Source organism: Rattus norvegicus, chromosome 3, assembly GCF_036323735.1.
Source record: "Rattus norvegicus strain BN/NHsdMcwi chromosome 3, GRCr8, whole genome shotgun sequence".
NCBI classification, from domain to species: Eukaryota; Metazoa; Chordata; class Mammalia; order Rodentia; family Muridae; genus Rattus; species Rattus norvegicus.
The window spans coordinates 93,911,029-93,922,900 of record NC_086021.1 but is presented as its reverse complement, the minus strand read 5'-3'; the positions used below and the strand labels follow the sequence as shown (position 1 = coordinate 93,922,900).

The window sequence follows — 11,872 nt, the reverse complement described above, 5'->3', positions numbered from 1 at the left end:
GAGAATTATAAGAGAAACTCTAATTAACTTAAAGTAAGTGTAAAACAATCTTATTATTGTATAATCAGAAATAAAAGGCAAGGATTTACATTTTAATCCAATGTATTTTAAAAAGAAATTAAACTTTGGTGATTTTATTAGTTTATGCCAAGATCCTTCTTAAAAATTGCCTAAGGAATACGTACACAGATTATGTATGCTTTACTTTTCCTATAGGCTTCATAGGCAAAAATGCGTTTTCTAATTAACCTATTTCTATTTTTTTTTCTCATTTTCAGGGGTAATCTTCAAACTCTAACAGGCACACAATGTTGCTGTCTGGGAGAAACAATAGTGAGATGATATTCACCCTCTTGGGCTTCTCAGATTACCCTGAATTGAAAGTCCCTCTCTTTTTAGTATTTCTCATCATCTACAGCATCATTGTGGTTGGGAATATTGGCATGATCCTTGTGATCAGAATTAATCCCAAACTGCACACCCCCATGTACTTCTTTCTCAGCCACCTCTCCTTTGTGGATTTCTGCTATTCTTCTATCATTACTCCCAAGATGCTCGTGAATCTTGTTGCAAAGGACAGAACCATTTCATTTAGAGAATGCATAGTACAATATTTTTTATTTTGTATCTTTGTAGTAACTGAAGCCTTTTTATTAGTGGTTATGGCCTATGACCGATTTGTGGCTATCTGCAACCCTCTGCTTTACACAGTAGTCATGTCCCAGAAACTCTGCTTCACACTGGTGATGGGATCCTATACATGGGGGTTCACATGTTCCTTGACACTGACATGTTCTACTGTGCAATTATCTTTTCATACTGTCAATATAATAGATCACTTCTTCTGTGAATTCTCTTCACTGCTAGCCCTTTCTTCCTCTGATACTCGCATCAGTCAATTACTGCTATTTGTTTTCGCTACATTTAATGCTGTCAGCACATTACTCATTATTCTGCTGTCTTACCTGTTCATTGTTGTCACTGTCCTTAAGACGCATTCAGCCAGTGGGCTTCGCAAGGCTTTCTCCACCTGTGCATCCCACCTAGCAGCCATCACTATCTTCCATGGTACAATTTTATTCCTTTTTTGTGTGCCCAACTCTCAGAATTCTAGGCTCACAGTCAAGGTGGGCTCTGTATTTTACACAGTGGTGATCCCCATGCTTAACCCCCTAATCTATACTTTGAGAAATAAGGATGTCCTAGACACAATTAGAAAAATAATGACTATGGTCTCATGTGTTAAGAATGATAGACACAATTAAAATTGTCAGAAATTTGGAGTTAAGTAATTTCTCATTGTACATTATAGTATTTTGAGGTCTTTCATGAATGCTTATCTATGTCTTCATCTATGATATTAAACATACTTTTGCAATTTGTAGAGTTAATATTATGCATGGATAAATTTTGGGTTTTATTTAGACATTCAAAACAGTTCTTTTTAGCTTCTAAAAAGAACAATGATTTCTTTTATTTTAGCATTTCATCCCGAATTGGCTCATATAGTTTGAAATACAATATTTAGACTATTTGTTCTTATAACTATCATCTGAAAATATTGTGTCATCAAAAACCATTGTTTTGCCTTCTACTCCTATCAAATATTCAGGAGAAAGAAACATCTGTTGAAATACTAGAAGGTTTTCATGCTCATATAAAATAGAAATTATTGCGAATATGAGAACTAGTGCTTACCTTCTATGATGCAGAAACCCAATAATATAGCAAGGATAAATTTGATTATTGAATGCTACAGAAAATAACTTCTGTAAAGATTTTGGAAGAAAGGAATATTGTAATTGATTAAAGGATGATAGGAGAAAACTTTCACAAAAAGTATATAACTATAAATTTCTTTGTAAAATGAATATATACATATTTTATATATAAATTCTACTATAAAATCGATTTCACTCAAGAGAAAAACAAATACATAATTAGGCATATAAGAAAATTGATACTGTAAGGCTCAGAGTGAGTCTTAACTACCGGGAGATCCCCCAAGATACAAGACTGGAGTTCGATGCAAACACAAGACGTTTATTTTCAGGTGTGTAGGTGTCGACCTTCAATCAGCCCCTAGTGGAGAGTGACTGGAAGGCGACCCGGAATGGCTGTAAATAAGCAGTTTTTATACTTTTTACGGGTACAGGTTGCATTTGCAAGCAATTGGCTAAGCATATTGACCTTTGAATCTATTGGCTGGCAAGCATATGACATGCATTCGAACTATATCTGGGCCCAGTATATGTGACTATGTCAGTACATTCTTCAGATTTTTCGAGAATGTTCCTGCTCCTCCAGAGAACTGTGGGTGGAGAATGGAACTTGGCCTGGCCTTTACCTGAGGCCCAAAGCTGGTACTTGGCATTATCATGACCCGAGGCAGTGGGTGTAAAGCTGGCAAAAGCCCTTAGGGTCCTTCACAGGAACTGCATAATCTACTTACTTTCTACCAGGCCAAACATCTTAGTAGCTTTTACACTTCAGTAAGAACTAGGGTCCTTGAATATCATATCAGTAATCTTTAAAACATTTTGAGAGAGCAAATATGATTTTATTGACGTGTAATTACATATCTGTGTGCATTTGCTTGGCAAACAACACACATACTCCTTCCATGGCTCCCAACTTCCCTCCATATCCAAGCATACACCCAACAAACTATATTCTACAGCAGACATACTTGCACGTGTATGTTTATTGATACACTGCTCTCAACAGTAAGAATAAGAATCAGCATAGATGTCCACAGACAGATGATACATATATGTCAAATGAAAAATATCCATAGGAGGGGATATGGAGGCAAACTTTAGAGCAGCAAATAAAGGAATGGCCATTTAGAGCCTGCCCCACATGTGGCCCATATATCTACAGTAGTCACCAAAACTAGATAAGATTGAAGAACCTAAAAAGTGTATGCTGAAAGGGACCAGATATAGATCTCTCCTGAGAGACACATCCAAAGCATGTCCAATACAGAGGTCAATCCTAGCAGCAAACCACTGAACTGAGAACAGGACCCCCCTTGGGGGAATTAGAGGCAGGTTTGAAAGAGTTGAAGGGGCTTGCAACCCTATAAGAACAACAATGCCAACCAATCAGAGCTTCCAGGGACTAAACCACTACCAAAAGACTGTACATGGAATGACCCAGGACTCCAACTACAAATGTAGCAGAGAATAGTTGGGAGACAAGTGGAAGGGGAAGCCCTTATTCCTGCCAAGGTTGGACCCCTAATGTAGGGGAACGTCGGGGGTGGCAGTAAGTGGATGGATGGGTGGGAAAACCCGTATGGGGGATGGGGAGGGGATGGGAGCTTATGGACAGGAAATGAGGAAAGGGAATAACATTTGAAATATAAATAAAACTATATCTAATAAAACAAACTGAAAAAAGAATAAAATGTCATTCAATGTAAAGAATATAGTTATATTCTTAATAAGAAATTGAATAAAACTGATTTTTATATTTTATATTAACAAGTCTGAAATACAAACATTAAATGTAATGCCTCATATTTAAGTCCTGGATTTAAATATTTGTAATTTGAATATATATTTGTTTGTTTTTCATGAATGTATAAAGGGATGACATGATAGGATAAAACAATCTTAAGTAGGCAGGGCCAGAATTAAATGAGTGAAATTGAATACATACTACATAGAAGTAGAAGGAGGGTTTCTATAGAGAAGAAGGGAACAAGTATGTGTAATCATTGTACATAAAAGAAGGTGTAAGGAATGATATCAGTAAAGAAAATATATTTATGAATAAATAATATAACAAAAACTACTCATGGTATGATTGCTAAACACACTAATATAAAACATGGACATAGCCAATGATATTGTCTCAGTAGAGAAGAGACAGCAAGCAGACAGGAGAATTAATTTAATGTACATTTTGAAATAAATCCAAGAGTTTTATAAAAAGAAAAGAAGGTTAGGTTCCCAATACATATGATACACATATTTAATAATTTAATTTAATTAATTTTGTAATGTAGAAGGCAGAAAGAAATTGGTAGAAATTTTTAATTATCATAATTTTTTAAAGTTGCATCTCTACAGATGCTCTTTCATTTCACTGTTGAGGGACTCTACACTTCAAGAGGCATACATAGCGTAATAATGTTTCTATTGTCAACTAAATTAAATTGGAGAATACTCTATGCCCATCAGCAATATTATGCCTGAATTTAGCATATTATTTGACAAACTAAGCTAAGCATCCTATATGATTATCTGATATTAAATGAATATATAATTTGAATTGTCAAAAAAGTCAGGTATCATGGCAAAAACACAAAGAATCCTCATGCTTTAGGCTTTGGGCATTTGCTCTTGATCATTGTTGTGGTTGACATAGAAGATATAAGTAAATAATGAAAATCTGTGTGTTTAAGGAGTAAGAAAAATATATCAAGATACAATGTATAAAATGACACTGATAATTTCTTCAGTATTAATAAAAGTCTCAAATTAATTTTAGGCAATTAGTATTATACACTACTGAGAATCAGAAACATAACATGAGTAGAACAATACTAATACAGTTTTTGAACACTTTGGTGCATCTGAAAACACGCAGGCAGCTTTGAATACACATAATGGAAGTCAATCTTGTATACTTAGGAAAATACCAAATATGGGTGGATATCATAAAGTATGTCTGTGCCATGGTCTCCCTCAATACACTTTTTGTCTAGTCTCCCAAATCTTTAGCAGCTATCATCTGTCTGTTGTCATAAATTTACCAACCAACTGCCTCTTTTAACAAATGTCACATATTTTCATGCTATCTTAGGAATAAATGCTGACCTCATTCAGATCGATAAATTTATATCACAAGAGTTCCTATTTTTAGTTTATTAATGGGGTTTAAGAAGGACTCCTGGAATTGAACCTATCCCACAATTCTCTGTACCCAAATCCCAGGGAGGGAAGAGAGCTGAAATCCCAAAGTGCAAACAATCCTGAGACCTCAGGACAGACAGCCACTTCTGCTCACTTCTGCCCACTTCTTCCCACATTCCCAGCCCAAGAGGAATCTGCAAAGTGCCTCTGGATACTGGAAGATAGGAGCAGTCAGGAGCAGGAACCTACTGGTTTCTGGCTGCACCATGAACTGAAGTGAACTGAACTGGTCACAGCTCCCTGCACCCAAATCCCATCTGGGAGAAAGCTGGACCCTCAGAAATACAGATACTCCTGAGTACTTAGAGACAACAAAAACTTTCTGCCCACATTCCTAACCCAAGAGGAAATTGTCTAGCGCCATCTGTGCCCCTGGGCACAGGGACCTAGAAGCAGTCAGGGGCAGGATCCTTCAGGTTTCTGCCTGCTCTGGGAGCTTAAAGCCAGTCGCCAGGAGTGCCTACACACCCAAAAGCAGAGGTTCCTGTTCCCAGATCTAGCTGAAAGGAAACAGGTCTACAGCAATGCTGTCACACAGGCCTACAGGAGGGCCATGCCACTTTCAGAGTCAGCAAGGCAAGTCAACAACAGACACAGACTGATGGCAAGAGGCAAGCATAGGAAACTAAGCAATACAAACCAAGACTCCTTGGAATCATTAGAGCCTATTTTCCACACCAAAGCAAATACTGGATATCAAAACACACTGGAAAAGAAAGATTTGGATTTAAAATAACATTTTATGATGATGATGGAGGACATAAATAAATCCCTTAAAGAATTCAAAAAATACAAACCCTTAAAGAGGAAACACAAAAATCCCAGAAAGAATTCCTTAAAGAATTAAATGAAAACACAATCAAATAGGTGAAGGAAAAGGACAAAACCATCCAGGATTTTTAAATGGAAAAACAAAGAATAAAGGAAGCACAAAGAGAGACAGCCCTGGAGACAGAAAACCTAGGGAAGAAATCAGGAGTCATAGAGGTAAGCATCACAAACAGAATAAAAGAGATAGAATAGAGAATCTCAGGGGCAGAAGTTACCACTGAAAACATCTACACAACTATCAAAGATAATGTAAAATGCAAAAAGCTCCTACTGCGAAACATCCAGGAAATCCAGGACACAAGGAGAAGATCAAACCTAAGGATAATGGATATAGAAGAGAGTGAGAACTCAAAACTTAAAGGGCCAGTAAATATCTTCAACAAAATTATAGAAGAAAATTTCCCTAACCTAAAGAAAGAAATGTCCATAAACATATAAGAGGCCTATAGAACTCCAAATAAGTGGGACCAGAAAACAAATTCCTCCAGTGACATAAAATGCAGAACACCAAATGCACAAAACAAAGAAAGAATTTTTAAAAGCAGTAAGGGAAAAAGACCAAGTAACATGTAATGCCATACCTATCAGAATTACACTAGACTTCACACCTGAAACTATGAAAACCAGAAGATGCTGGGCAGATGTCATATAGACCCTAGGAGAACACAAATACCAGCCCAGGCTACTATGTCCAGCAAAACTCTCAATTAATATAGATGAAGAAACCAAGATATTCCATGACAAAATCAAATTTACACAATATATTTCTCCAAATCCAGATGGAAAACTGCAAGACAAGGAGGAAAATTACACTCTAGAAAAATCAAGAAAGTAATCTCCTTGCAACGACACCAAAAGAAAAAAGGCACACAAACAGAATTCGAACTCTAACAACAAAAATAACAGTAAGCAACAATAACTGTTCCTTAAGATCTTTTAACATATATGGACTCAATTCCCCCAATAAAAAGACATAGACTAACAAACTGGATATGTAAAGAGGACCCAGCATTTACTTTCCAAGGAAATGGTCCAAAGAAATAAGCTGGAGTAGCCATTCTAATATTGGATAAAATCGACTTTCAACCAAAAAATATCAAAAAAGATTAAGAAGGAAACTTCGAATTCATCAAAGGAAAAATCAACCAAGATGAACTCTCAATCCTAAATATCTATGCTCCAAATAAAAGATCACCTACATTCATAAAAGAAACCTTACTAAAGTTCAAACAAACATTGTATCTCACACAATAGTAGTAGGAGATTTCAACACACCACTCTCTTTAAAGGACAGATCATGGAAACAGAAATTAAAAAGAGAAACAAAGAAACTTACAGAAGTTATGAACCAAATGGATTTAACAGATATATATATATATATATATATATATATATATATATATAGAACATTTCATCTTAAAAGAAAAGAATATACTTTCTTCTCACACCTCACTGTACCATCTCCAAACCTGACCATATAATCAGTCACAAAACGGGCCTCCACAGATACAAGAATATAGAAATAATTCCATGCCTCTTAACGTTCACCACAGAATAAGCCTGGTCTTTAATAACAACAAAAAACAACAGAAAGCCCATGTATACATGGAAGTTGAACAATGCTCTGCTCAATGAAAACATGGCCAAAGAAGAAATGAGGAAAGAAATTAAAGACTTTTTAGAATTTAATGAAAATGAAGGCACAACATACCCAAACTTATGGGACATAATGAAAGCAATGCTAAGAGGAAAACTCATAGCTCTGAGTGCCTCCAAAAAGAAAGAGGAGAAACAATACATTAGCAGCTTGACAGCATACCTAAAAGCTTTAGAACAAAAAGAAGCAAATATACCCAAGAGAAGTAGAAGGCAGGAAATAATCAAGTTCAAGGCTGAAATCAACAAAGTAGAAATGAAAAGGACTACACAAAGAATCAACAAAACTGGGAGCTGGTTCTTTGAGAAAATCAATAACATAGAAAACCCCTTAGCCAGACTAACCAGAGGGCACATAAGGTATGTCCAAATTAATAAAATCAGAAATGTAAGGGAGACATAACAACAGAATCTGAGAAAATTAAAGAAATCATCAGATCCTACTACAAAAGCCCAAATTCAACAAAACTGGAAAATCTGGAGAAAATGGACAATTTTCTAGTCAAATGAGAGATACCACGTTAAATCAGGATCAGATAAACCATCTAAACAACCCCATAACACCTAAAGAAGTTAAAGCAGTTACTCAATGTCTCCCAACCAAAAAGAGCTCAGGACCAGATAGGTTTAGTACTGAATTTTATCAGAACTTTTACCTTTACTATCCAAACTATTCCATAAAATAGAAAAAGATGAAGCACTATCCAATTTCTTCTCTGAAGTAACAATTATGCTTATAACTAAACCACAAAAGGACCCAATAAAAAAAGAGAATTTTAGACCAATTTTTCTTTTTTTTTTTATTAACTTGCGTATTTATTATATACATTTCGAGTGTTATTCCCTTTCCTGGTTTCCGGGCAAACATACCCCTCCCCCCTCCCCTTCCTTATGGGTGTTCCCCTCCCAACCCTCCCCCCACTGCCGCCCTCCCCCCACCAGTCTAGTTCACTGGGGGTTCAGTCTTAGCAGGACCCAGGGCTTCCCCTTCCACTGGTGCTCTTACTAGGATATTCATTGCTACCTATGAGGTCAGAGTCCAGAATCAGTCCATGTATAGTCTTTAGTTAGTGGCTTAGTCCCTGGAAGCTCTGGTTGCTTGGCATTGTTGTACATATGGGGTCTCCAGCCCCTTCAAGCTCTCCCAGTTCTTTCTCTGATTCCTTCAACGGGGGTTCTATTCTCAGTTCAGTGGTTTGCTGCTGGTATTCGCCTCTGTATTTGCTGTATTCTGGCTGTGTCTCTCAGGAGCGATCTACATCCTGCTCCTGTCAGTCTGCACTTCTTTGCTTCATCCATCTTGTCTAATTGGGTGGCTGTATATGTATGGGCCACATGTGGGGCAGGCTCTGAATGGGTGTTCCTTCAGTCTCTGTTTTAATCTTTGCCTCTCTATTCCCTGCCAAGGGTATTCTTGTTCCCCTTTTAAAGAAGGAGTGAAGCACTCACATTTTGATCATCTGTCTTGAGTTTCCTTTGTTCTAGGGATCTAGGGTAATTCAAGCATTTGGGCTAATAGCCACTTATCAATGAGTGCATACCATGTATGTCTTTCTGTGATTGGGTTAGCTCACTCAGGATGATGTTTTCCAGTTCCAACTATTTGCCTACGAATTTCATAAATTCGTTGTTTTTGATAGCTGAGTAATATTCCATTGTGTAGATGTACCACATTTTCTGTATCCATTCCTCTGTTGAAGGGCATCTGGGTTCTTTCCAGCTTCTGGCTATTATAAATAAGGCTGCAATGAACATAGTGGAGCACGTGTCTTTTTTATATGTTGGGGCATCTTTTGGGTATATGCCCAAGAGAGGTATAGCTGGATCCTCAGGCAGTTCAATGTCCAATTTTCTGAGGATCCTCCAGACTGATTTCCAGAATGGTTGTACCAGTTTGCAATCCCACCAACAATGGAGGAGTGTTCCTCTTTCTCCACATCCTTGCCAGCATCTGCTGTCCCCTGAGTTTTTGATCTTAGCCTTTCTCACTGGTGTGAGGTAAAATCTCAGGGTTGTTTTGATTTGCATTTCCCTTATGACTAAAGTTGTTGAACATTTCTTTAGGTGTTTCTCAGCCATTCGGCATTCCTCAGCTGTGAATTCTTTGTTTAGCTCTGAGCCCCATTTTTTAATAGGGTTATTTGTTTCCCTGCGGTCTAACTTCTTGAGTTCCTTGTATATTTTGGATATAAGGCCTCTATCTGTTGTAGGATTGGTAAAGATCTTTTCCCAATCTGTTGGTTGCCGTTTTGTCCTAACCACAGTCTCCTTTGCCTTACAGAAGCTTTGCAGTTTTATGAGATCCCATTTGTCGATTCTTGATCTTAGAGCGTAAGCCATTGGTGTTTTGTTCAGGAAATTTTTTCCAGTGCCCATGTGTTCCAGATGCTTCCCTAGTTTTTCTTCTATTAGTTTGAGTGTGTCTGGTTTGATGTGGAGGTCCTTGATCCACTTGGACCTAAGCTTTGTACAGGGTGATAAGCATGGGTCGATCTGCATTCTTCTACATGTTGACCTCCAGTTGAACCAGCACCATTTGCTGAAAATGCTATCTTTTTTCCATTGGATTGTTTTGGCTCCTTTGTCAAAAATCAAGTGACCATAGGTGTGTGGGTTCATTTCTGGGTCTTCAATTCTATTCCATTGCTCTATCTGTCTGTCTCTGTACGAATACTATGCAGTTTTTATCACTCTTGCTCTGTAATACTGCTTGAGTTCAGGGATAGTGATTCCCCCTGAAGTCCTTTTATTGTTGAGGATAGCTTTAGCTATCCTGGGATTTTTGTTATTCCAGATGGATTTGCAAATTGTTCTGTCTAACTCTTTGAAGAATTGGATTGGTATTTTGATGGGGATTGCACTGAATCTGTAGATCGCTTTTGGTAAAATGGCCATTTTTACTATATTAATCCTGCCAATCCATGAGCATGGGAGATCTTTCCATCTTCTGAGGTCTTCTTCAATTTCCTTCTTCAGTGTCTTGAAGTTCTTATTGTACAGATCTTTTACTTGCTTTGTTAAAGTCACACCGAGGTACTTTATATTATTTGGGTCTATTATGAAGGGTGTCGTTTCCCTAATTTCTTTCTCGGCTTGTTTCTCTTTTGGATAGAGGAAGGCAACTGATTTATTTGAGTTAATTTTATACCCAGCCACTTTGCTGAAGTTGTTTATCAGCCTTAGTAGTTCTCTGGTGGAACTTTTGGGATCAGTTAAATATACTATCATATCATCTGCAAATAGTGATATTTTGACTTCTTCTTTTCCGATCTGTATCCCCTTGACCTCCTTTTGTTGTCTGATTGCTCTGGCTAGAACTTCAAGAACTATATTGAATAAGTAGGGAGAGAGTGGGCAGCCTTGTCTAGTCCCTGATTTTAGTGGGATTGCTTCAAGTTTCTCTCCATTTAGTTTAATGTTAGCAACTGGTTTGCTGTATATGGCTTTTACTATGTTTAGGTATGGGCCTTGAATTCCTATTCTTTCCAGGACTTTTATCATGAAGGGGTGTTGAATTTTGTCAAATGCTTTCTCAGCGTCTAATGAAATGATCATGTGGTTTTGTTCTTTCAGTTTGTTCATATAATGGATCACGTTGATGGTTTTCCATATATTAAACCATCCCTGCATGCCTGGGATGAAGCCTACTTGGTCATGGTGGATGACTGTTTTGATGTGCTCTTGGATTCGGTTTGCCAGAATTTTATTGAGTATTTTTGCGTCGATATTCATAAGGGAAATTGGTCTGAAGTTCTCTTTCTTTGTTGGGTCTTTGTGTGGTTTAGGTATAAGCGTAATTGTGGCTTCGTAGAAGGTATTCGGTAGTGATCCATCTGTTTCAATTTTGTGGAATAGTTTGGATAATATTGGTATGAGGTCTTCTATGAAGGTTTGATAGAATTCTGCACTAAACCCGTCTGGACCTGGGCTCTTTTTGGTTGGGAGACCTTTAATGACTGCTTCTATTTCCTTAGGAGTTATGGGGTTGTTTAACTGGTTTATCTGTTCCTGACTTAACTTTGGTACCTGGTATCTGTCTAGGAAATTGTCCATTTCCTTAAGATTTTCAAGTTTTGTTGAATATAGGTTTTGATAGTAAGATCTGATGATTTTTTGAATTTCCTCTGAATCTGTTGTTATGTCTCCCTTTTCATTTCTGATTTTGTTAATTTGGACGCACTCCCTGTGTCCTCTCGTTAGTCTGGCTAAGGGTTTATCTATCTTGTTGATTTTCTCAAAGAACCAACTTTTGGTTCTGTTGATTCTTTCTATGGTCCTTTTTGTTTCTACTTGGTTGATTTCTGCTCTGAGTTTGATTATTTCCTGCCTTCTACTCCTCCTGGGTGTATTTGCTTCTTTTTGTTCTAGAGCTTTTAGGTGTGCTGTCAAGCTGCTGACATATGATCTTTCCTGTTTCTTTCTGCAGGCACTCAGCGCTATGAGTTTTCCTCTTAGCACAG

The 11,872-nt window shown here is 37.3% G+C and overlaps 1 protein-coding gene across 1 annotated transcript; it reads left to right on the top strand.

The window, feature by feature from the left end:
- The first annotated feature begins 308 nt into the window (after positions 1 to 308).
- On the top strand, positions 309 to 1,265 carry Or5d47 (olfactory receptor family 5 subfamily D member 47). The gene has a single exon (NM_001000656.1). It carries the CDS (start codon positions 309 to 311, stop codon positions 1,263 to 1,265), a length of 957 nt encoding a protein of 318 aa, NP_001000656.1.
- The last annotated feature ends 10,607 nt before the right edge of the window (positions 1,266 to 11,872 follow it).

Excerpts from the sequence above, each read along its gene's own strand:
- Or5d47 (NM_001000656.1), top strand. The coding sequence starts at position 309 with ATGTTGCTGTCTGGGAGAAACAATAGTGAGATGATATTCACCCTCTTG.